Source organism: Heteronotia binoei, chromosome 4 (genome assembly GCF_032191835.1).
Source record: "Heteronotia binoei isolate CCM8104 ecotype False Entrance Well chromosome 4, APGP_CSIRO_Hbin_v1, whole genome shotgun sequence".
In the NCBI taxonomy this organism is placed as follows: Eukaryota; Metazoa; Chordata; class Lepidosauria; order Squamata; family Gekkonidae; genus Heteronotia; species Heteronotia binoei.
The window spans coordinates 27,491,449-27,518,269 of record NC_083226.1 but is presented as its reverse complement, the minus strand read 5'-3'; the positions used below and the strand labels follow the sequence as shown (position 1 = coordinate 27,518,269).

At 44.2% G+C, this 26,821-nt stretch overlaps 1 protein-coding gene across 1 annotated transcript in view; it reads right to left on the bottom strand.

Annotated features, from left to right (window-relative positions):
* The window catches only part of FBXO10 (F-box protein 10), a 50,129-nt gene continuing 23,308 nt past the window's right edge, over positions 1–26,821 (bottom strand). Inside the window, exons 4-10 of the mRNA XM_060237020.1 lie at positions 24,723–24,859; positions 18,559–18,629; positions 16,271–16,423; positions 12,346–12,621; positions 11,051–11,361; positions 8,558–8,739; positions 1–655 (exon numbers count right to left, since the gene is read on the bottom strand). Coding sequence (XP_060093003.1) covers positions 478–655; positions 8,558–8,739; positions 11,051–11,361; positions 12,346–12,621; positions 16,271–16,423; positions 18,559–18,629; positions 24,723–24,859 — 1,308 coding nt within the window. The 3' untranslated portion in view covers positions 1–477. The remainder of the gene's footprint in view (positions 656–8,557; positions 8,740–11,050; positions 11,362–12,345; positions 12,622–16,270; positions 16,424–18,558; positions 18,630–24,722; positions 24,860–26,821) is intronic.

Here is a 26,821-nt window from a genome sequence, read left to right as displayed (position 1 = left end):
CAGAAAGAGACCAATGTAGGGACTGGCCTAGTGGTTGTTTCTGCCTGCCTAGTATAGTTTTACCCTGCTCTTCTTTCAAGGGTTCTTCCTTCCCTGTTTTATCCTCACAACAACCCTGTGAGGTAGGTTAGGCCAAGAGTGCAGAATAGGTCACCCAGCAAGCTTCAAAGCAGGGTAAGGATTGAGGTCCCCCCCCCCCTTTCCTCTTATAAACATGGTTGCAGAGACAAGCTACTGCTGAAGGGACAGGAGGAAGGAGACCCAAGAGATGAAGGTGAAGAAGATGGAACAGAGTCTACCAACTGGGCAAAGTCGTGTGCTACGGCCACCTTTCCAAATACAGTCTCTCACGTTGGCTGGGCATCCTGCTAGTAGTTAAAGGGCCACCGAACACTACCTTCTGCTATGAACATGCAGAGGAAGTGTCCCCAAGTTGGTCTCTGAGCTAAAGTAAAGCTTGAAAGACGTGTACGGACATCACAGAATAGTGCAGAAGATGCTGCCATTGTTATGGCAACCTCTGTCCATCCGAGCAGCTATCCTGGCGGTCACATTGGTGACTTTTTGGCTGTTCCCTGATATTGACACGCCTCGTGAGGATCCTTCGATGTGAGGGCGTGCTGGAGGGTTCTCCAGGGTCCAGGCAGCATCAAACCTGGAAGAACAGAATCAAAAGACACGGTGCATTTGGCTGAGGCTCAAATTGTTGGTTAAAACAATTTTATTTAGTAACATATGGTAACAATATCTATTTCTTGTATCATTAATAACTTCTTTTTATCTATCCCATATGTTATTCTCTAACTACCCCTCCCCCCGTTACTTGACCCCCGCCAGTGTTATTTACTTAAAATACTAATATTTAAAGGTACCCTTAACTAATAAAAACAAAGATTAATATCCTTCTTCCTTCTAATACCTAATCATTATCAAAAATTGTCCAATGTCCTTTTACTTTCCACTCTTTTCCTACATATTTTCTAAACTTTTCCCACTCAATCTTGAAAACTTCTAAATCATAGTCTCTTAAAATTCTTGTTAATTTGTCCATTTCACTCCATGTCATAACTTTTACAATCCAATCCCATTTCTCTGGTATTTTTTCTTGCTTCCACAACTGCACATACAATGTCCTAGCAGCTGAAAGCAAGTACCAGATTATAGTTCTATCTTTTGGAAATTTTTCCATTTGTAATCCCAACAGAAAAGTCTCTGCAACTTTCTTAAATTCATATCCCAAGATCCTAGAAATTTCTTGTTGAATCATCTGCCAATACTTTTTTGCTCTTTCACAAGTCCACCACATATGGTAGAAAGAACCTTCATGTTTTTTACATTTCCAACATCTGCCTGGCATCTTATTGTTCATCTTTGCCAACTTTTTAGGAGTCATATACCATCTATACATCATTTTAAAACAGTTCTCTTTAATGCTGTGACATGTCGAAAGCTTAATAGAATTCTTCCACAAATATTCCCAAGTTTCCATCTGTATTTCTTTATTTGCATTAATTGCCCACTTTATCATTTGAGATTTCACTACTTCATCTTCCGTAGACCATTTTAGAAGTAATTTATATAATTTTGAAATTAATTTTTCATTATCTCCAAGCAGAACTCTTTCCATTTCAGTTTGCTTTTTTTCTTATTCCTTCAGTTTTAATATCCTTTTCCACCAAGCTCTTTATTTGTTGCATGTGAAACCCATCATATTTATTATTCAGTTCTTCAGCAGTTTTCAATTCTATTTTGCCACTTTGTATTTTTAATAGTTGGTTATATGACAACCACTTTTCTTCACCCATCTCAGCTGTTATTTTTATTACTTCTGCTGGCACTATCCATAACTGCTTTCTCTCATCCCCATATTTTTTATATTTCATCCACATATTAAAAGGTTTCTTATATAATGGTGAGAAAAAAAGCCATCCATCTTTTTTTCCCCCATAGTACATATAAGCGTGCCAGCCAAATTTATTTCCATGATCTTCCAACGCTAAAAGTTTTTTGTTTAACAGCATCATCCATTCTTTTATCCACAGTAAACAAACTGCTTCATGATATAATTTTAAGTCTGGTAATTGAAATCCACCTCTCTCTCTTTCATTTTAATTCTTGGTTTCTTCCCAGCCCACACAAACTCTGAGATTTTTCTTTGCCATCTATTAAGTTGTTTACTGTCTTTCACAATCGGAAGAGTTTGGAAATAATACATTATTCTTGGCAGAATATTCATTTTAGTTGCAGCTATTCTGCCCAGCAATGATAAATTAAGTTTATTCCATGTTATCATATCTTCATCCATTTTACGCCATAGCTTCTCATAATTGTTTTTAAACAAATCAATATTCTTCATTGTTATCTCCACACCCAGATATTTAACCTTCAAGGTAAATTCACAACCCGTTAGCTTCTGCAATTCCTTTTGTTTATTTCCTTGCATATTTTTACATAGAAGTTTTGATTTTTCTTTCTTAATATAAAGTCCCGCCAGTTCTCCATATTCTTGTATTTTAGCTAACAACAAAGGTGTTGCTTGTATGGGATTTTCATTTATAAGCATTATGTCATCTGCAAATGCTCTATATTTATAAGTAAATCCTTTTACTTTAAATCCTTCTATTTCTTTATCTTCTTGGATTTGCATCAGTAAGATTTCAAGAATCATTATAAACAACAGTGGGGAAAGCGGACAGCCTTGTTTTGTACCTTTGCTAATTATCATATCTTCTGTAAGATCTGCATTTATACCTAGCCTTGCACGTTGTTCAGTATATATTGCTTTTATCATAAAGTTTTCCCCCAACTCCATTTTCTCCATTACTGCAAACATAAAGTCCCAATTTAAATTATCAAATGCTTTCTCTGCATCCACAAAGAATAATGCTACTTCCTTTTCTGGATGTCTTTCATAATATTCTACAATATTTTTCGGACCATAAGATGCACTCCCCCCCCCCCCCCAAAAAAATGTGGGGGGAAAAGTGTGTGCGTCTTATGGAGTGAAGGGACGATAGGACATACCTTCCTCCGGGGGGGGGGCGGGATCCGCTGCCCCCACCGCAAACCCAGCACTTCGCGAGCGCTGGCTGCGGAGGGGGCAGCGTGCTTCCTCCGTGCCTGTCTGCCTGGTTCCAGCTCTGACGCTTACAGCAAGTGCCAGGATCGCTCCCTCCGCCCTCTGATCCCGGCGCTTGCTTTAAGCATCAGAGCTGGAGCCAGGTAGACAGGCACGGAGGAAGCACGCCGCCCCCTCTGCAGCCGGCGCTCACGAAGCGCTGGGTTTGCGGTGGGGGCAGCGTGGAGCGATCCCAGCGCTTGCTGGAAGCAGAGCTGGAGCCAGGCAGGCGCGGGGGAAGCGCCAGGATCGGAGGCGGAGGCAGCGGATCGCCCCCCAGGAGAAAGGTGCGTCCTATGGTCCGGAGCGTCTTATGGACTGAAAAATAAGGTATTTACAACAATTCTAATATTGTCTCTTATCTGCCTTTTGGGAAGAAACCCGCTTGATCCTCCTTTATAAAATTTGTCAAATGTTGTTTAAGCCGTTCTGCTAATATTCTTGTATAAATTTTATAATCATTATTTAATAGTGAGATTGGTCTCTAATTTTTTACATTTGTGACATCTCTGTCTTCTTTTGGAATCAACGAAATAACAGCTTCCTTACATGTATTTGGTATTTTCCCTTTTGTTCTTATCATGTTCATCAATTACTGAAGTTTCAGTATTAACTCCTCTTTGAAGGTTTTAAAAAATTTAGCCGTATATCCATCTGGCCCAGGTGCCTTCCCAATTTTCATTGCATTAATCGCTGCTTCAATTTCTATTTTTTCAATTGGATCATTCAAAACTTTCCCCATATTTTCTGTTAAGGGTGCTATTTTAATATTTTGTAAATACTCTTCCATCTTTTCTTTCTTTATTTTAACATCCTTAAATAATTTGGCATAATACTTAAAAAATTCTCTTTTTATTTCTTCTTGATCTACCACCTCTCTTCCATCAACCACAATTTTATTAATAATTTTGCTTTCTCTCTTTTTCTTGAGTTGCCAGGCCAAATCCTTTCCAGGTTTATTTGCTCCCTCGAAAGATTTCTGCTGCAATCTTTTCAGATTCCATTCCAGTTCTTTATTTAACAAATATCTCATTTGTGTTTGTAATATTGTAATCTCCATCATAATTTTCTTTTTCCCTGGCCTTTTTCTCAGTTCCCCTTCTTTTTTCTTTATTTCATTTTGAATGTCCAGCATCTGTTTTTCTTTTGCCCCCTTGTCTTTATTATTCAAAGTAATCAATATTCCTCTCATTACTGCTTTATATGCATCCCATACCATCTGAAATTCTATATCTTCTTTGTCGTTTATTTGGAAGAAAGCTTTAGTTTCGTTTTCTAGAGGGCCAGTTTGGTGTGGAGAGCCAGTTTGGTGTAGTAGTTAAGTGTGAGGACTCTTATCTGGGAGAACCGGGTTTGATTCCCCACTCCTCCACTTGCACCTGCTGGAATGGCCTTGGGTCAGCCATAGTTCTGGCAGAGGTTGTCCTTGAAAGGGCAGCTGCTGTGAGAGCCCTCTCCAGTCCCATCCACCTCACAGGGTGTCTGTTGTGGGCGAGGAAGGTAAAGGAGATTGTGAGCCTCTCTGAGACTCTTTGGCGTGGAGGGCGGGATATAAATCCAATATCATCTTCTTCTTTATTCTGTAGTAAATCTTCATTTAATCTCTATCTTCTCGACTTTTTAGACAATTTTGTAATCCACATTATTGGGTTGTGATCAGTCCCTATTTTATGTAAAATCTCTATTTTCTTTGTTATAAGGCCTAAATCCTTAGTGCCCCCACAACATGTCAATTCTGGAAAAAGCATTATGTCTTGCTGAAAAAAAGGTATAGTCCCACACTTCAGGGTTAAATTTTCTCCATATATCTTCCAAGTTTTCTTGTTTGACCAATTCAAAAAAAGACTTTGGCAATTTTCCTTCCTTATTATTCCCCCCTCCCAGACCTATTCAGCGTATTCTTAATTGTTCCATTAAAGTCCCCCATTATCAAAACTTGATCATATGTCACTTCATCAAATTGTTGTATAATGTCTTTTTAAAAAGCATCCTTTGCTCCATTGGGTGCATACAGTCCCAATAACAACGGGTTTTTTGCATTTAATATTATTTCTACTGCTACAAATCTTCCATCTCTATCTTTAAACACTAATTTCGGGTCTAGTTCTTGTTTAATATAAAAAATCACTCCCCTTTTCTTCTGTTCAGCCAAAGAATAAAAATCTAGTCCCAATTGCTTATTCCATAAAAAATTGTAATCCTTTTGTTTAATATGTACTTCTTGTAAACAAAACTATATTACAATTTTGCTTTTTAATCCAATGAAATGTTGCCTTTCTTTTTTGTGGTGAATTTAGTCCATTTACATTCCAAGATAATAATTTGTAATCCATCATGGTGCAAATTCTTTGTATTCTTAAAAAAATCTACGCAGTTTCTGTGTATTTGTAATTGTAATCCTTCTTCCTTGAAGTTCAAAGCTCAAACCTTCAGGTATTATCCATCTATACCTCATTTAATTGTCCCGTAGTTTTTCTGTCAGTTTCTTATATACTGTCATTTATCACTTGTCTTGGCAACTCCTTCATAATATTTACTCTGCTGCCTCCCACTATCAATGTCTTTTCCAAATTTTTATTCATAATTTTTCCCACCATTTCTTTTGTTATATATCTTATAACCACATCTCTTGGTAGATTTTTTTTTTGCATAAAGTGAATTCACTCTATACATATAGCCATACATGTTTCTAGTCCCGTCAGGATCTTCCTCCAAAAAAGCTGCAATTATTTTTATTATATATTCTTTCAAGTCAGTTTCTTCATCCTCAGGTACTCCTCTCAGACGTATCTGAGTCTCCATCAATTTGCAGTCATGAATTGCCACTTTTTCTTGTATTTTTAACAAGGTGGAATCATGTATTTTCACTCTCCCTTCCACCTCTTGCATTTTCTTTGATGTTACCACAGTCTCATTTCTGAGATCCTCTATATCTTTTTTTAGCTTTTCAATATCTTTTCTAATTTCTTTTTTGGAAGCAGTTATCATCTCCTTCATCCCTTTCATTATCCTGGCTTCCACTGCATCCAATTGGTCCTGCATTTTCTCCAGTGAAGCAGTCCTTGCACGGGTTTGCTTGTGGTCTGACATGTAAAAACACCGAAAAATTTGACCTCACCAAATTAAATTTCAGCTATCAGGTTTAAAAGAGTGACGCTTGCTTTCTTCAATAAGCCTAATTTTGCCATCCTCAGAGCCTCCTAGGCTCAGATATTAATTTTTAAAGTTTTTATTGTCTCCAAAATGGAAGTCACGACTTTCTGCTTCACTTTAATTTTTTTCTTCTTTTTTCCTCTAGAGGCTTCTAAAATACTTATTAGCAATAATGTCCAATAGCATTTACCTTATAATCGTCACCTCTGTCAGCTCTACCAATTTTTAATCTCCCGAACACTTTTAAAGTTTTATTTAAATTTTGGCCTCCTTGCAATGGCCACCATTTTTTTTCTATGATATTATAGTCCTAGAGTAGGCTGGCTGCTTCAATGATTTCCCTTTTTCATCTAATACTTCCTGCTTTACTTGCCACCAAATCCCGTTTTTGCTGGTAGAGAGATCTCGCGATGCTTGACGTATTCCTGTGTTGACTGTGGGAGCTGCAATTCTATGACAATGGGGCTTTTTCTCAAAAACCGCAAGTAGACCAAACAATAAATTCCTTTCCAATTTTAACACTGTCCTTTAAATTTACAAAGTCCAAATTTCGCCCCTTCTCCCCTTCTTCTTCCAAGCTTTCCAGATTTCAATTTCCCACCTTCTGATTTTATTTTGTTTAACTTTAATTAGTCCTGGAATGAAAGATAGCCATCTGTACCTTTTCTGTAGTTATCCAGATCAACACCGGTCTTGTATAGCTTTAGATGTTTAGTAGTATCAAAGAAGATTAGGATCCTGTCGAGCTTAAGTCAAATAAATGACTCTGGAAACTTCTGCAGATGATGAAAATGCAATTCATCTCCGGAGACCCTTCAAAGCTTCAAAGGAGCCCCCCCCACCCCAGGACTCTCTTTTAGCCAAAGTAAATCTCCTCAAAGTTTCCTGTGCATATCTTGGACTAATCTCTGACTGAGAAAAGTAGGCAGGAGGCATTAGATTGCCTTCCACTACCCCGAACAGAAGTTGCAGCCTGCTCCCCTTCTGAGAAGCAGTTCAGTTCGGCATTTTCCAACCCCGGAAGTCTCTGGCTGAGGCTCAAATTAAAGGCCTATCTTAGAAAAGGGGAATTTGAACAAATGACATGACATGCATGCCAAAAAGCCCAGGAGACAGCAAATCATCTTGCAATTGTTGTGAAGGTGGAGAGCACACGTCCAGCTCAGCAACATTGCTTTGGTTTTGCAAGTCAAAGATCTGGAAAATGACCAGGAGCTGGCAATGTATAAATTGGGCTCCTCCAGGAGAGGTGTAAACAGTACTCGACCAGACAAGAGCTCCTCCATTAGGGGTTGTGATTGGGCCAGAAAATTGGGTCCATTGATAGAGGGTTTAAATCCTAAAGGAAGAAGGCAATGGCAAACCACATCAGCTAATCTCTTGCCTTGAAAACCCCATGAGGGAGTGCTGTAAGTTGTCTGCAACTTGATGGGACTCAATCATTATTATATTCTTATAAATCCTAACACTTCAGTTGCTGGGCTTAAAACCTAACAAACCCTCTTTTCAACAATCTACATTGATAATGCCCCTGTATAAATCGATGGTGCGGTCTCATTTGGAATACTGTGTGCAATTCTGGTCACCGCATCTTAAAAAGGATATTATAGCATTGGAAAAAGTCCAGAAAAGAGCAACTAGAATAATTAAAGGGTTGGAACACTTTCCCTATGAAGAAAGGTTAAACGCTTGGGGCTCTTTAGCTTGGAGAAACGTCGACTGCGGGGTGACATGATAGAGGTTTATAAGATAATGCATGGGATGGAGAAAGTAGAGAAAGAAGTACTTTTCTTCCTTTCTCACAATATAAGAACTCGTGGGCATTCGATTAAATTGCTGAGCAGTCAGGTTAAAATGGATAAAAGGAAATACTTCTTCACCCAAAGGGTGATTAACATGTGGAATTCACTGCCACAGGAGGTGGTGGCGGCTACAAGCATAGCCAGCTTCAAGAGGGGGTTAGATAAAAATATGGAGCAGAGGTCCATCAGTGGCTATTAGCCACAGTGTGTGTATATATATGTGTGTGTGTGTGTGTGTATATAATTTTTTGGCCATTGTGTGACACAGAGTGTTGGACTAGATGGGCCATTGTCCTGATCCAACATGGCTTCTCTTATGTTCTTATGACTTCTGGGGGTCCCTTCTGCAAGACCCAAGACTCCAAATCTTTTTTATGCCATTGAGAACAGCACCTTCAACAAGTTGCACCTCCAGGAAGTCTGAGAATCTCTCTGGTAGTGCTTTTCAGCCACTGAAGTCAGTGAGGAGAGACACCCGACTTACTTTTTTTTAAAGGCAATGAGCATATTATTCTGAACGATGCAACCGTCTCCACTGGCTGTCTGCTGTGATATGGCCCTTTTGGACTTCCCTTGAAAAATCACGTTGTCTTGCACCACTCCTTTGGTCTGGTCAAGCATCTCAATCCCGTATCCTCGGAAGGAATGGATTCTGTTTTTGATTACCTAGAAAGGGGAGAGGGAGGAAGAGAGAATAGTCAAATACTGGAACAGACCTGTGTGCTGAGGCTCAGAATATGGCTTCGGTACCTTGGCAGTAGAGTTGCCAAATCCCTCCACCGCTGCAGCGGGGGACTTGCACATTGGGCGTGACATCATCACGCCGGGCATCACACAAGGGCACTCTAGAAATCGTGGTAAAACTCTATGGTACCATAGAGTTACATTGGAGTCCTAGAGCGTCCCCACTTCTGGGTGACATCATCATGCCGCCAACGGCACACACCAACGAGCTCTTCAGGGGTGAGGATCCCCCTGGTGGCCTGCTCCCTGCTAGCGGGTTGGGGCCTCCTAGGCGGGAGATTCCTGCCCCCAGGAGCTTGGCAGCCCTACTCGGCAGGCCTGTTGAAATGGGAGATTCTGTTGCAGAACCAAAGCCTGGTGGGCAGCCGGCTAAAGGGAACTTGCTGAGGTTTTGAAGCAACAATTATGTTTTCCATATGGGGACAGGCTTGCATGGTTTCTCTGTAACTGCTGCGGCTGTCAATGCAGAGGGACTTCCACATGGCCATTTCCCTCTCACTTATCTTGCTGAAGTCCCCCAAGGTGGCCATTTCTCTCTCCGTGTCACCAGAGAGCTTTTTGTAAAATCAGCAATTGATGCATTGTTATTTCTACTAGGAATAAAGCCCATTGTGGGGAGAAATACAACAGGCTCTAGAAAGAGGCTCTGAGTGAGTGCTCCCCACCCTTGCTGCCTTCCCACCCACCCAAGTGAAGGCATTCACTCCTCCCACCTCCAGTGGGTTGGAACCACCTGACATTTTGTGGAGCACGGCAGCCATTTTGTGGTGGTGGCCACTACCCTTCCTCAAAATTCTAGGAGTGCCTGCAGTTGCCACAGTGTTAGGAATCCCTATTACATTCCTTTTACAACTAGGGGCCAAAAGCCATTGAATGTCTTTCTCAGCCCATCTGGAAACTGCTTGTGCAGTTAAAACACGGAAGGGGTCTCTCACTGCTCAGCAGACGAGCACTCCAGCAGCAAATCTTGGGCCCCATCAATGATTTATTCACCAGGCCTATGCTGTACCTTGCCATCCCTGGGACCAGCATAATAGCAACATTCTACTCTGAATTTCTCTCTAGGGCAGCACATTCTCTAAAGACTACTCAAAACTGTTTACTTGTTTCATGGCTTCTCTTGAGGTAGGCAATGGATCCCTGCCAGGTCTCTGGTGAGAACCAGTAACACAACAAGTTGTCTTTGGGCTTCCTATCAATGCTAGGATCCTATCAATTTAGGATTATATATTGCCTTGAGGCCTCTTGAGCCAATTTTTGGGACCTCTCAGTAGGATTCTTTCCCTAATAGAGTGTGCAAACAGAGAAATCTGCTATGTACCCCATGACCATTTTGGATGCTCTTTTCAGGGAGCCATTTGTCAGTTTTGGGGTCTTAGAAAACACCCAAACCTTGCCACTTTCTCAAACTCAGTATCCAATGTTATCTACCAAGTGGCCCATCTCTGATGGTCCATTTCGGAACTGTTGAGAAAAACCTTCTCTCCAACACATTTGATGTGTTGACCTACAGAATATGCAGAGTGGTACAATGTATGGCGTATGAAACTAGGAGCGAGCAGACCTGAGTTCTGTTTCCTATATTATCACTGTTGTTCAGTAGGCCAACCACCATCTCTCAGACTAACTTACCTCAGAGTAGGGATCCCAGCCCCCTGGTCCAGGTGGGGGGTCCCATTATTTAGGGAGGGTTTCAGTAAATCCCACCCCAAAATGACTTTTTTAGGCCTGAAAACCTGGAAGTGCTGCCTGAAAACCTGGAAGTGCCGCCCCCGAAGCAGCCATTTGAGTGGTCCTTTTTGCTTCACCACTCAAATGGCTGCAAGTCTTCAGTGACCCTGATCGCTGAGAAGGCTTACAGCAAGTTTAAACTAACAGCCTAAAACAGTTGCAAGCCTTTTCAGTGATCAGTTTTGTTCTTCTTCCCCTGATTAGAAGGGAGGGGGAGCAAAACTGGCTGTGAAATGGCTGCCTCTCACTTTCTGTTTTTCAAGCTACTTCCAATTTTACTGGTCCAAAATGGCATTTGAAGGTGGGACATCCCCACCCATCCCCCGGAATGCCCCTCAAAGACCCCTACTGACAAGGTAAGCAGACCTGGTAATCCTACCTCAGAGAGGTGTTATGAAGATAAAATGAGGCCATCCCATTCACAAAACCCTTTAGGGGGAAAGGGTAGAATATGAACAAGACAGATAAACATGTCCTCGTTACTAATCAAAAGGACCCCCACCTTCATGTCAGCTGCCTGCAACAACCGAAGGCCGCACCCCTTGTTTCCTAGGATATCATTCTCGGTGACAACCCCATCACCCTTGGAAGCGACACCATGGCTGCTGTTGTCGTAAATGCCGTTGCCACGAAGGTCCACCCTGCACTCCGCTTCCACCTGGACTCCACCGAGGCTGTTGCAAGAAATGCTGTTGTCTGCTATTCGGGTGAGTTGGGAGCTCTGAGAGATGGAGACCCCACAATCGCGGTTGGCATGGATGGCATTTCCTATGATGTTCAAAGCTTCGCTGCTCTTGACATATAAACCAGCAGCTATAAAAGGAAGAGGTAAGAGGAAAGCCACATTACCAATCACCTTCCTTAACAAAACACAGAGTCAACGTTCCTTAACCTACCTTAACAAAACATGGAGTTGAACATGGCGCTCCGAGGACCCTAGCTTACATAAAAGGGTTGTTGTTGAGAGAATAAAATGGAGGTAACAAGAAATGACATTTTAAATAACTCTGGGCCCCCACTGAGGGGGAAAGCGAGGTATACATACCTATATACAGGTGGGGGCGGGGGTTGGAGCAAGAATGCACAGGAACACAGTTCCAGCTGGCTTGGCATCAGGGGGAGTGGCCTAATATGTAAATGAGTTCCTGATGGGCTTTTTCTACAAAAAAGCCCTGTGTGAAACAATGGTGATGTCAGGGGTGTGTGGTCTAATATGCAAATGAGTTCCTGCTGGGCTTTTTCTACAAAAAAAGCCTGCCTATGTATACACCTATACCTGTAAATAATACAGTGGACAGCTGGGAAAATAAAGTTCCAAATCTGCCCCACAAACTGGCAATCGGAGCCAGTGGAGTAAGTACAGAGGACCCACAACTTTCACAATAGCAAGCTGTGATTGGGATGCATGGAAGTTGCTGGGTAGTTATCACAGGGAGGCAAGAGCAGACCAAGCTGAACTGCCCAGTGCAGATGCCATTAAAGGTCATCAAGACAATAGCACAGGTACAAGCAGGGGTTTTTTTTGTAGCATATTAGACCACACACCCCTGATGTAGCCAATTCTCCAAGAGCTTACAGGGCTCTTCGTACAGGCCCTACTGTAAGCTCTTGGAGGACTGGCTACATCAGGGGTGTGTGGCCTAATATGCAAAGGAATTCCTGCTATAAAAAAAGCCCTAGTAACAGTAGAAATCTGGATGCTTCTCTTTGCTCCAATGATTCTACCAGATCCATGCAGGGAATTCATAAGCCCCTCTTGTAGCCTTTTTTGGTCAATGCAGTTTTTGCAAAGCTCACCCCCATTGTGATTGATGCTGTTGGACTCCACCAATGCCACGCTGATCGGCCTCCGGGAAGTCAAGCGCTCATCCTCGCTATCCAGCTCGTTCTCCCAGTTGGCAGCTTCTCCCTCGTCGTTGAAGTTCTCATTTCCCCCTTGGTTGGCCAGATAGTCGTTGGCGTCATCCTTGCGGCAAAACACCGCAACCCCATAGATGCTGTTGTGGCCAATTTGGTTGCTGGTGATGTGGGGGAGGCTAGAGGACATTATCCAGACGCCACAGCCCTTGTTCCCTGCAGCGAGAGAAAAGAATGGTTCACATTGGTCTGTATTAGGTCAGCAACTCAGGCGCTTGGGTCATGGACTTCGTTAACTGAGGAACATGACATTGATCAATGAATGATTTATTATTTTTGAAGATATTTATACTCTACTTTTTTCCCCAGTGGGGATCCAAAGCAAATCACGACATTGCTCTCCCCTCTTCCATTTTATCTTCAGAACGAGAACACCCTGTGAGTTAGGTTAGGCTGAGAGAGAAAAGCCCAGGCCTCACCTGGGCCACCTTATAGCCTTGCGCTGGCACTGACCAGCGAGAATGGTAGCTGGTATAAGGGGCTAGGGTTGCCAGCACAAGGCTGGCACTCAGAAGAAACCTCACCAAGGCAGTGTGGGCCCTCACAAGTGATGTAATGACACTGCCAACAACATACTGATGTCACTTCCCATGTGCCCGGAAGTGATGTCAGCACATCACAGGCAGTGTTCCCTGTAAGCTGAGTTATCGTGAGCTGGCTCACAGATTTTTAGCCTCCATCTCACACATTTTGATTCAGCTCAGGAACGATGACCCCAGAGCACAATAATTTATGCAGCAGTTCACAACTTTAATGCCAGTAGCTCACAAAGCAGAATTTTTGCTCACAAGACTCTGCAGCTTAGAGGGAACATTGATCACAGGGGATGCTGTAGCATTTCTGCAGAAATCCAGAGTTTTCCCAGATGCTAGGGCATTCCCAAAATACTTCCAGTCAATTCAGAAGTGACATCAGTGTGTTGAAACCCAGGCTATCATCCCTACATTTTTCTCCTTTAGTTTTTTTCAGTTGCCTAGATTAGCAGTGGCAGGCAGAGGCCAGTGGGGCCAGGGGATTCCTGCCCCAGTGGGAACTAGGGGTGCCTAAGAGCACCAGGTGGTTTTGTGGCAAAAGCGAGACCTGAAAAATGGATTTGCTGTGTTACGCCAGCTCTTTGGGTTCATAGTATTTCCAATGGAAAATATTTTGTATTAGCTATGCTTTTTAACCAATTAAGGATATTGCACTTCACGGTGTCTGTTGCAGAGTGGGAATTTGAACTCTGGTCTTGCAGATCCTGTTCCAGCCCTTTGCCAACTTCAGGTTGAGAAATTACTGGACATTTAGGGTAGCTGTACTTCCAGGAGTCCTCGGGTCCTAGCTGGAGGTTGGCAGGTTTACCAGTACACCTTGTAGGCTGTTATTGTGTGCTCAACAGATGGAAGTCCTCTAATCTAGAACAGGGCCCTAAGGCCTGAACACACACAATAATTCAGCTCACACTCCTCAGGACCCTTGCTTCCTTGAAGGGTGGATTCATTCATCAGTCCCTTCAGGCAATAGGGTGACTCTTCACATTAGAAGCGTGGCCTTCAGTCTCTTGCCTGGTCAACAGACCAGCCTTTATCAAGTGCTACAGTTTAAGCTCTGGCTCTAGCCCAACCATCCCTCTTCAGCTTCAACAACAGATAATAAAGTCTCACCTTCCCAGGTTCAGGATTCAGGTATGAATACTTGCAGACCAGCTCCCTGACCGGGATACTCCAGGCTAACCCCATCTCATCAGATCTTGGAAGTTAAGCAGGGTTGGCCTTGGCTAGTATTTGGATGGGTGACCTCCAAGGAATAGCAGGGGCGTGACGCAGAGGCAGGCAATGGCAAACCACCTCTGAAACATCTCTTGCCTTGAAAACCAGTTTAACTCACCGCCTAGTGGTATGTAATGCCAAAAGAGCTAGAACTTCTGTCTGCCAGGCAATCTGAGGATCTCCTGGCTATACTACACACACTATCGTACAATAATGACCTATTATGTTCACACTGAAATGAGAAGCTTAATGCTGTGATTAGAGAATGTAGAACAGGGTTCCTAAATAACTGAGCCATTAAACTGAAGGAGGAATTGAAACGTCACCAATATCTAGAGAGACGTCTTTTAAAGAAAGTGGCTGGGTTGAAGCTACACTCCTCGGAAGCACCCACCTTGTGAATTTCAGTTGGACTATTTTCAAGTTTGGACATATCTATTCATTTGGAGACAGGGGGTTTTTTTGGCCCCTTGGGGTTTCTATTACTTTAAAAGGCCCTAGCACCACTGGCCTCTATCATTATTGTATTGTTTGTTATGTGTTGTACACAATCAGTTTGCAAAAATATATTATAAGGAAAGTTGGTGTATTACTTGGTGGCTTTGATCATTCTCCAGATGGGGGCTGGAGACCTCTGGCTATTACAAATGATCTCCAGATGACAGAGATCAGTTATTCTGGAGAAAATGGCTGCTTTGGAGGGCATTTTACCCTGCTGAGTTCCCTTCTCTCCTTAAGCCCCACCCTACTCAGGCTCCACCCCCAAAATCTCCAAGCCAGAGCTAACACTCCTACACTCTACAGAACTAAAAGAGACAATTTCTTCTTCTCAGTTCTATATCACATGTTGCCCAGGCACAAGACAATTCCTGTCCCGTTATAACGAGTAGGAAATCATGAATGATTATTGGGATAACAGGAATACCTACACTTAACTCTGCAGTGGTATCAAGCAATTTAAGTACTCCCTAAAACACTATCATCATTTTTTAAAACCACGATGTCATGGGATAAAATCAACATCTTCCGAAATTTATCCCAAATTACAGTGCTAAAACCTATCATCACCAACAAAGCACTGAAGCACTGAGACTGGCCTAGATACAGTCGATGAACAAGACAAGTTGTCATCTATTTTGACATTAAATTCTAGTACACTCTGTGACAGAAGAAGAAGAGGAGGAGAAGGAGTTGGTTTTTATACCCTGCTTTTTACTACCTAGGAGCCCCGTGGCGCAGAGTGGTAAATTGCAGTACTACAGTCCAAGCTCTGCTTATGACCTGAGTTCAATCCAAGTGGAGGCTGGGTTCAGGTAGCTGGCTCAAGGTTGACTCAGCCTTCCATCCAGTTTGGTGTAGTGGTTAAGTGTGCAGACTCTTATCTGGGAGAACAGGGTTTGATTCCCCACTCCTCCACTTGCACCTGCTAGCATGGCCTTGGGTCAGCCATAGCTCTGGCAGAGGTTGTCCTTGGAAGGGCAGCTGCTGTGAGAGCCCTCTCCAGCCCCACCCACCTCACAGGGTGTCTGTTGTGGGGGAGGAAGGTAAAGGAGATTGTGAGCCACTCTGAGACTCTTCGGAGTGGAGGGCAGGATATAAATCCAATATCATCTTCTTCATCATCCTTCCGAGGTTGGCAAAAAGTGTAGATGACTGGGGAAGGCAATGGCAAACCATCACATATCAAAAGTCTGCCAAGAAAACTTAGTGATGTCACCCTATAGGTCAGTAATGACTTGGTGCTTGCACAGGGGATTACCTTTACCTTTTCACTATCTGAAGGAGTTTCAGAGCAGCTTACAATCACCTCCCCTTCCTCTCCCCACAACAGTCACCCTGTGAGGGAGATGGGGCTGAGACAGCTCTGAGAGAACTGTGACTGGCCCAAGGTCACTCAGCAGGCTTCATGTGGAGAAGAGGGGAATCAGACCAGGTTCTCCAGATTAAAGTTTGCTACTTTTAACCTTTACACCATGCTACACCACACTGCTATGTCACCACACTACAGAAGAGGCAGGAAAAGAAGGAAATGGCAGGAAGAAAATCCATCTTGTTACCATAAATGGTGTTTCCTTCAATAAGCCCTTTCCCACGCTCTCCGACCACCACACCATCTGAATATCCACAGCAGATCAGGTTGCTTCTGAGGACTGGGTCCCCTCCCCGGCGGATATCGGCACCACCCCACTGGTTCTCTCGGATGACATTTTCTAAAGCAGAAAAACAAATGAAAGGAAGCGAAAGAGCTCTGTGGAACAGTGGTGCTGTAGAAGCATAAAGAGAAGGCTCGTGAGGGGAAAATACCAATTCCAGGCACCCATCATCTCCTCTTGGGACATCCTGAATTCAAGCGCCATTACTATCATGGTTGGGGAAGGCTGTATATGACAAGGACCCTTGGCTATAGTGGAGACTGAGTAGGGATCATCTCCCCTCCCCCCCCCCGAAAATATCTTAATAGTATTATTAAAGGGACAATCCAACAGGAACTGTAAAGGGAAAAATTTGCTGTGGTTATCGGGTTTTATTCTTGAGAGCTAGTAAGTACAATATTGTAAAGAGGCATTGGATAGGAAATTCAGGGGTCCAATGGCATCTCAGGAAAGAATTCTGGGTAGTTTAAGGGTATCTCTCAGTGTCAGCAGTCCCCCCCGCCCCTTGGTAATTTCAGGAATAAAAACATTTACCTCTTTACCGATGCTCTGACCTGGATAATCTAGGCTAACCCTATCGAGTCAGATCTCAAAGCTAAGCAGGGTCAGCCCTAGCTAGTATTTGGATGGGAGACCACCAAGGGATATCAGGGTTGTGACGCAGAAGCAGGCAATGGCAAACCACCTCAGAACATCTCTTACCTTTCAATGTCCACAGGATCACCATAAATCAGCTGTGACTCAACAGCATTTTCCAGCACTCTGGAACACGTGGTAACTACTTTTGCTAAGTATTATTATTTTTGGAAGAAGTTAACAGGATTCAAATATTATTGTTTGGGAACATCTTGTTAGCTGCACACCGTCTCAGCTGTATTTTTTGGGGAGGGGAACGGGACAATCAAAGGCTGGGGGTGGCCGGAGGCATGAGCCCTTGTCCATGAGCCAAAGAGCTCGGGGTCAGCGCCTTCAAATGAGCAAGCCGCTGTATCCAACAGCAAGACTGGGACATTGGCTCATTTGTATTTGCGACCATAAGAGCAAACCCTCAAAGCCTGAGCAGCGTCAGAAACCTTCAAACAGCCTAACTGGAAGACAGGTCGGCTGGACTGTCAAGAGACTGTGGGGGTCGGGGAACCTGCATGGGCAAGCCCCAAATTTAAAAGAGGGAGATGATGGGAGAAAGCTCGAGTCTCCGCTTAGCTGGGAGATCAGAGAAACAGCTCGGGACAGTAAAGAAGCTCTTAGCTGCAGGCTATGGGACTGGAGACAGCTAGAGCAGGTAGAGTTGCCAATCCCCAGGTGGGGGCAGGGGATTCCCCAGTTTGGAGACCCTCTCCCCATCAGAAAGCAATGGGGGGGGGGGAGGAAGGGAAATGTCTGCTGGTCACTCCATTATTCCCTATGAAGACCGATTCCCAAAGGGTGTAATGGAGAATTGATCCATGGGCATCTGGGGAGGCTGTTTTTTGAAGTAGGGGCACCAAATTTGCAGCATGGCATCTGATGCCTCTCTTCAAAACACTCTCCAAGGTTCAAAAGGATTGGACGAGGGGGTCCAATTCTATGAGCCCCCAAAGAAGGTGCCCCTATCCAGCATTATTTATAAATGGCGGGAAGGCATTTCAAAGGTGTGCGGTCCCTTTAAATGTGACAGCCAGAACTCTCTTTAGAGTTCAATTATGCTTGTCACAAACTTGCTCCTAGCTCCACCCCCAAATGTCTCCTGGCTCCTCCCCCAAAGTCTCCTGGCTCCACCTCCAAAGTCCCCAGGTATTTCTTTAATTGGACCTGGCAACCCTAATAGCAGGAAAAGCCTTAGGAAGGGCGAGAGAAGATGGCACGAGTCACTGACGGCACAGGCAGCTCTGGGGACTGTGGCCTAAGAGGCGGCATGGGTGAGAAGAAGGCCCGGGAGGGGAGCACAGTGGGAAGGCCAAGGAGGACACCCTTGGAAGTGCTCCACAGGTTTAAAGCACCAGCTCCTGGTCTGAGGTAATAGCACATTTCCTACAGTATTGTATAGTGGTGTTGTTGTTTTTTTTAATTGTTGTAAGACACTTTGGGTACCTTTGGGGAGAAGAGTGGATTATAAATATTTAAAGAAAGAAAGGAAATAATAAAGGAAGTCAAATATCAAAAGACAACTTGGGGCGACTTCTTATTAGATCCATTACGTCGCCTTTCCGTACCTGTTATTTGGCCTCTCCCGTTCTCGTTCACGGCGATGCCTGCAGCGAGTCCCTGAAAGATGTGGTTCCCACTGGCGCACAAAGGAGAAGAGCAAAAGCAGTCAATGGTTGAACAGACAAGCCGTGCCTTTGCTCCCCATGGACTCTCTGCCTATGTCATAGACCGGCTCTGTCGAGGGATTCTGTTGCTGTAGCACAAGCAGGGCCTGGAGCCCTGACGCATCTGAAAACAAAGCTCTCACTTTTTTTAAAAGAGCCTTTTATGCTTACTAATGCCCTGGCACTGAAGAAACAGGGCTGATTCCCAAGGCCAGATCTACCAGATGGTTCTCCCTGGTAGCACCAATAAAAATGTGGAAACATGCCATGTCAATAAGGATACCCCCAGCCCTGCGCTCACCAGAGAAAGTGTAAGAGCCATATATAAAGAAATTTGAGTATTGTGGGCAGGGCTTTTTTTTGTAGCAGGAACTCCTTTGCATATTAGACCACACACCCTGATGTAGCCAGTCTTCCTGGAGCTTACAGTAGGCCCTGTATTAAGAGCCTTGTAAGCTCCTGGAGGATTGGCTACATCAGGAGTGTGTGGCCTAATATGCAAAGGAATTCCTGCTACAAAAAAAAAGCCCTCGTTAGAGGAACCCATTTGGATGCTCTGCTTCAGACTGGTCTCACAAGCCTCCAAGTGTGATCCTAGGCGAGGTGGACTAACCCCATCTCCCCTTTTTTTCCTGGCCCACCAAAAAAGCTACTGCATAATAAGGTATTATCATTCTACTAGTGCTGATAGTTGTTGGGGTTGGCCTGACCAGAGACAGGAAGCACTAAAGGGGACCCCCCCCCCACAACATCAACATCGAACTCTAGAACAACTGTTGGTGAAATTAACTAACTGGGCACCTGCACAAAATGGCCACTCCAGGAGGCAGCTACCCTAGGTCCCAAGCCAAGCATCCTCCTGTGATAGAAACAGCTATTTTCCAGCAGACACAAAAGTGATGTCTCCTGGGATCTTCTGAAACACTTCTTACTCCAACCATCAGAAGAAAGCCAGGGCTGGATCTCTGATTTAAGGAAGAAGCCAGTGGGCACCAGGGAACACATCAGTCAGTGGGTGCCATACTGGGGGGCCATTGATCCAAACAGTGCAGCCTGGTATTCCAATGGGTGTTCCAGGAACCTTGGTGGGGCATTTTGTTTGTTTTGTTTTTGGAAGCTTCTTGTTTGTTTTGTTTGTTAAAAATCCGCGTTGGCAGATAAATTTCTCACAGACTTTTCACACTACCAATCTTGACAATGCACTTGTAGATGAGTTGTGTGGGATGCACATTTTTTTTCACACTGGCACCTTATAACATACCCCAGAATTCTTTGGAAATATGCTTGGTTTGATGATAGATGCTTGAGAATTCTCTAGCAGGTAAGTGCGATTCAGAAAATGTTCCTTGAAGGAGGGAACGTTTTAAAGACCCTGTGCTGTTCTGAGCAATTATAATGGTTGGGAGAAAAACGGCTAGAATGTATCACGAGAACAAATTGTTCTGTGCAGTGACAATAAAAGAACAAAACATAACAGCAGAGAAACAGACACTGAAAGAAACGTATACTAAGTAGAGAAGATATTTGGGGGATGTTGGTGAAACTTTTCATCCATTTGAGAGCACGAAGCGTTCATTTCAAAGAGAGAGAAATCTGCTGTAACACAAGCCGTCCAAAGCACAGATGCAGAACTGTTGGCACCAATCCATAACAGCAGACTCGATACTACGGTATAGCAGACAGCATGTCAGACTTGGTCTGGGGAGACCACAGTTCAAATTGCTGCTCAGCTAGGAAATTAGCTGCATGACTTTGGGCCAGTTGCTGTTGCTTAGCCTCACCTCTTGAGATATGCACTCCCCCCATGCCTTCACTGCGAATGACCCTCTTAGACAGAAAGGAGAGCTGTGTACTTCTAGACAACCTCAACACAAATGACTAAAGCAGGGGTGTCAAACATGTGGCCCGGGGGCTGAATCAGGCCCCCAGAGGGCTATCAGCCCTGTGAGCAACTCACTGTTGTCTGCTTCCTTCTTCCTCTTTTGCTTCCTTCTGCATCACAGATTGCTTTGCCAGGCTTGCTCAATCGCACAGGAGCTATAGAGCAAAGCTGCTCCCTTGGAAAGGAAGGAGAGCCAGCTTTGCCAGACTCTCTCAACTGCACAGCAGAGCTACTAAGCCAAACCTCTCTTCCTTCTGTTAGCTGAGGCTGAACAAGCCAGTGAGGTGGATTAGGCTGAATGTGTGTGTTTGTCTGTGTCCTTTATAAAGTTTCTATCTCCCCTACCTGGCATTACATTTTATGACACACATGGCCCAGCCTGACAAAGTCACATTTATGTCAGATCCAGCCCTCATAACAAATGAGTTCAACACCTCTAGGCTAAAGCCATTTTCTTACATTTCTGTGAATGCATGTTTTGGACCAAGAGTCCAGAATGCCAGAGAAACTACCATGCCAACTTGTTGACAGAACCAGGTAAGAATTCTCTTTCAGACACAGGAGGGCCACTTGGGGAATACCTGGTGTAGTGCTAACAACATCTCTCCAGGCATAACAAGTCTCTCCCTACCTCCAAAATGCTAGACTAAATCATCAACACAACTGTCTCTTGTTTTAATTGGTGACAAACAATCTCAGTGATTATAGGTTTGTGTGGGTGTTTTGACTGGGCTGCTGCTGTCATTGTGCTAGGAAGAGAAATTAAGATTTCCAACCCAGCACTTGCTCTTTTGAGCGTGCATTTCCTCTAGACTTATTAGCGGTTTTGTAATCACCAAGCGAGACAGCCGCCAATTCAGAAACTGCCGCTTGTTTGAAGGGTCTCCTTTCCTACCGCTTTGGGAAAAGAGCTTTTTTTCTTGACCTTGGCGGTTGGCAGATTAACAAAATCTGCTTTGCTATTGTCAGAGCAATTATGCTGGAACAAGCTGGCCTCGGTAATGGATACTTAGACTAAGCTAGTGTTTGGGATGTCTGGAGTGGGTTGTGTTTTTTTTGGCCAGTAAAGCATATGATTGCATTCACTTGAATACTCATCTCAAAACAAGAGTGCCAGGGATCTAATTAAAAACAGGAAGCACCAGCAAGGGGGGGAAAGGTACCTTGAAGACTGCATGCAGCTTAGGAGCAAAAATGTGTCACCCACCCACAGTCAGCACATGGTGATAATCTGTTGTTTTTGTCTTTTACCGAAGTTACTCTGCCGCAATCACCTTGACCCAGTGACAAGTGCATGCCGAAGAGGGTGGAAGCGTGCCTTGAAAAGTTAAGCAACCGTTCTGGAAACATACATCCCTCTGTGCCCTTTGCAGCCCAGAGGTACCTGTGCTAAATGATACCCCCCTCTTTTAACTCATACAAGGGAAAAGTCAGGGATTTATTGATAGCAGGAACTCCTTTGCATATTAGGCCACACCCCTGATGTAGCCAATCCTCCTGGAGCTTACATTAGACTCTGTGCTAAGAGCCCTGTAAGCTTCTGGAGAACTGGCTACATCAGGGGTGTGTGGCTTGATATGCAAAGGATTTCCTACTACCAAAAAAGCCCTGGAGAAGAGATATTCCTAAAGTGGAAATAAGGATGTACCTGGATTCTCCGATGGGGCTGATAAGCACAAGTGAAACCTGAAAGCACCATTGTTGCCTAGGAGGCATCCCTCCCACGCTCTAGTCTTGACCTGCCCAAATTTATTTATTATTTTATTTACTTTATTTAGAACTGCCCATTGTCTGTCACTGAGATCTGAAACGCTTTAGAAACATTAATCAATATAATCAGGTACCATAAGACCATAGATGAAGAAAGCAACAGGATTACAGGATTATAAAACAAAGAGAGCAATTGATAGGCTGTGCTATAAACAATTAAGAAAGGTAGAAGACAATGGAAAAACCAGGTCGAAGACAATGCAATAAAAGCAAGATGATATCAGCAGTAATCACCAAAGTAGATGACAACCCTACAAAAGGGAGGGCAAGAAGCAATAATAACTGGAAAGGAAAGGTCCCCTGTGCAAGCACCAGTCGTTTTCGATTTTGGGGTGACGCTGCTTTCACGTTTTCACGGCAGACTTTTTACGGGGTGGTTTGCCATTGCCTTCCCCAGTCATCTACACTTTCCCCCAAGCAAACTGGGTACTCATTTTGCTGACCTTGGAAGGATGGAAGGCTGAGTCAACCTCGAGCCGGCTACATGAACCCAGCTTCCGCCAGGATCAAACTCAGGATCGACTGCAGTACTGCAGCTTTACCACTCTGCGCCATGGGGAATAATAACTGAGCTACTGCTAAATTGCAAGACAGATGTGTCCCCTTTAGTTCTAGGAAATGATGATGAAAATGTAAGTAACATGGGCTTTCAAATTAAAAACATTAAAGAATCTTAGGAAACTTTTGCCTCAGAGTTCTTCAGCAGCACCAGGATACAGAGCCAAGGCTGCCAGGTTCCCGGGCCAGGAGGGGGTTCTCCCACCCTAGAGGTTCCCAGCCTGCTGACCCACATTCGGCTGGCAGGGGGATTCTCCCCCAACTGCGCCAGCACAATGACATCACTAGGAAGTGGTGTCATCATGCCAGCGACGTCACATGCTGACTGCTCTAGGAGCATCTGGGTTTTCCCAGGCACTCTAGCAATTATGGAAAGAAGACTCTATGGTACCATATGGTTTTCATATGGCACCATCGAGTTTTCCTCCCAAATTGCTAGAACATCTGGGAAAATAACAGAGTTTTCCTGAACGCTCCTAGAGCAGCCGGCATGTGACAGCACCTAGGGTACACACACACAGGGTTCCCAGATTCCTGCTGGGGGTGGATTTTCCCCCAGTTTTGGGGACCCCAACCCACCAGCACAGAGCTAGCCAGCAGTGGGATCTCTGCCCCCAAAGAGCTCCATCACGTGTGACGTGCCTGGCACAATGATATCACCTCCAGGTGACATCATAGCACCAGGCAAGTCATGTGTGGGACACTCTAGAAATTTTGGTAAAAACTCTATTGCACCATAGATTTCTTCCCCAAAAAACTGCTAGAGCATCCCTGTGCAATGTGCCCTGAATGATGATGTCACATCCCCCCACCTGGAACTTCTTCCCTGTCCAGACCCAGATAAGACCTGGCAACCCTACACAAACTGTTCACATAAGGCTCATAGCCAGACAGGAACTGCATGTACTCCTAAGCCACATACTGCAGCTGCAGGGAAGCATCAGCAGTGGCACACACAAGTTGGGCTTTAGGGAACAAGTCCATCATTACTGCTCTTCTCACTGAGGAAACAATAAGAAGCTTCCAAGAAGGAACCCCACTGTTCTCAAGAAAACTGATATTCAGCCATTCTAGAACTGGGACCTACTGAACTGCAAGTGCTTGACATCAGAGACATGTGACAGGGAGGGGTGGAGTCGGACTTATGGCCTCACTGGGCGCCAAGGTCACGACTTCAAGCAGTAGACCAAAACAGGGACAGGAAATATAGGTGCCATAGTAAGGAACAAGCCAAGGGACAGAGCTTTGGAGAAATCCTCTCTGCCACAGAGTGACCTCATCTCAGAGGGCGTGCAAAGAAAAGTATGAGCTGCAGGACCCTTGCTTTCTCACCTGGAGTATTGTGTTCAGTTTTGGGCACCACATTTTAAGATAGGATATAGGCCTATGTTCAGCAGGCCTTTCCAAAAGGCCAGTGAAACAACGTTGGTTGTAGAGAGGCTCAAGACACATGAGGTAGTTTTCCACCTCATGAGTCGAATGCCTCAGTTCGAGGACACAGTTTGATAACTACTTCCCAACACATAACACAATATAAAAATAAAGATGCACAGGAATTGAAATCCTTTCCATTCTGCCAGTCCATTTTAAAACTCCACCCATGATCATTAACTGGATGGTACTGGGGAAGGGAGGGAGTTTTACATTTGAGATGACACTGTAGGGTAGCCAGGTCTGTGTTGAAAAATACCTGGAGGCTTTAGGGGTGGATCCAAGAGAGGGCGGGGCTCCAAAGCAGCCATTTTCTCCAGGGGAGCTGCTCTCTGCCAGCTGGAGATCAGTTGTAAAAATGGGAGATCTCCAGGGCCCAGAGGGAAAAAAGGATTTTAAAAATGGTGAGAAAAAATACACGTACCTCACCAGAGGGTTGCCGTTATACAGGATGTAAATGCCAGCCTCCTTATTTCCATATATTTGATTGCTACGGATGATGCCTTTCCCGTTGCCAAGGACAACGATGCCAGAGCGAAGGCCACTGTGGATCCTATTACACTGCCAGTTTATTTATGCACATGTGAAAAGAACCAAAGGAGAAAAGAGGCAAGGGAGAGAGAAAGAGAGAGAGATCACTCATACAAGCCAATGCCTCAGAACAATAGCATAAAAGGTCAGCAAAGCTTTTACACAAAGGCACCGAGATTTTTAAGACTGAGCAGCACTTTAATAAAGGAACACCTAATTTCGTGAATCCTCAGACAAAGCCTGAATTTCTGATGCAACTGAATCTAGTACCTTTACAGTGGCAAATGGGTGAAGAAATCAGAAGGCTTCCCCATTGTGCTTGGTACACTGAGCCTCAGCCATAGCTAAGAAATATGGATCACCCCAGGGTTTTTTTGTAGCAGGAACTCCTTTGCATATTAGGCCACACACCCCTGATATAGCCAATCCTCAAAGAGCTTACAATAGGCCATGTACTAAGAGCCCTGTAAGCTCTTGGATGATTGGGTACATTGGTGAGAGTGGCCTAATATGCAAAGAAATTCCTGCTATAAAAAAAGCCCTGGATCACCCAGTCCAGAAATTCAAAAATTGGGGGACGGAAGAGCCAAAATAGCTGATAGGAAGTACCCAGCCTGCCTTACCCACCAAACTGAAACTTGGGGCTGGGAACTTGGAAGGGGGTGATAACCCTAAACTCTTTCCCTTGTTGAGAAGGATCAAGACAAGCACAAAGAAGAGCAAGACAGCACAAAGGACAAAGTAGAGTCCTACTTCTGGATCTTGGTTCAGGAATTAGAGTAGTCATGACTTAGGCTAAAATTCCAGGCTGCACCCTTATAGATAAACATCCACTTTCACCCTTTCAGCCAGAGTCTTAATGGCGGAAGAGGCTCATGGAAACCTGAAATGTTCAACATGAAAGTCTTAACAGGAGATTTTTCAGGGTATAAGCTTTGACTCTCAAAAGCTTATATCAGGGCTTTTTTGAGCAGAAAAACACAGGAACACAGTTCCAGCTGGCTTGGTGTCAGGGGGTGTGGCCTAATATACCAAAAAAGCCCTGGATTATATCCCAAACATTTTATTGGTCTATAAGGCTCTACTGGATATGAATCTAGCTGCAGACCAACACAGCTGCCCTCTGGAACTATCTTAATAGGAGATGTAAATCACATGAGCAGTACTGGCAAGAGCAAATCTCACCCTCAAACATGGCATGAAAACAGACTACTCCAAACTGAGCCAAATGGCAAAAAGGGTATCTTTTGCTATTTCAGCCAGCACACGCCAACACAGGGGCCTTCACCGTTTCCAGATCTCAGACTTCTGTGGGTTGAAGACCCATGTTCTAATATATCTGATTGGTACAAGGCATGGCAGGGAAGGAGGCACGGCATAGCCTGAACTCATCAGATCTTGGAAGCTAAGTAGGGTTGGTGTTTGGATGGGAGACCACCAAGGAAGGGTCTGAAGAGGAAGGCAAGGGCAAACCACCTCTGCTTTTCATTTGCCTTGAAAAACCCCTTGCTGTGAATGCCATAAGTTAGTTGCAACCTGATGGCACATACATACATAATATGAAGCACTGTTAGTTCAAACCCACTAAGGCAAAGGTTCTCAAGACTTTAGCAAGGACCCTTGGTTTGATTTTAAATAATCTGTGGACCCTCCCAGTCCCTCCTCTCCTTCACACGCTTGATAGTTCCTTTTTTTAAAAAAAGCAATGCAAACCCCATCAACTACACTTTAAAATCCTTCTTAAGCACAATATTTTGATTACTTGTTCTTTCTGAGGTCAGAGTGTAGCTGATTCTACGGGCCACAACTCGAAAGGCCCTAACCCAAATTCCGACCAGTCTCGCCCCTTAATTGGAAGGGATTTTGCACAGGAGATAGCAGGAGATGCCCTTATTGGTTAATAACTTCTAGCCACAGGGCTAGCTGGGCAGAGGTGGAAAGCTTTGAGCTGCTCAAAAATCCCCAGGATTCTGTTGAAAGCTGACATTGGCT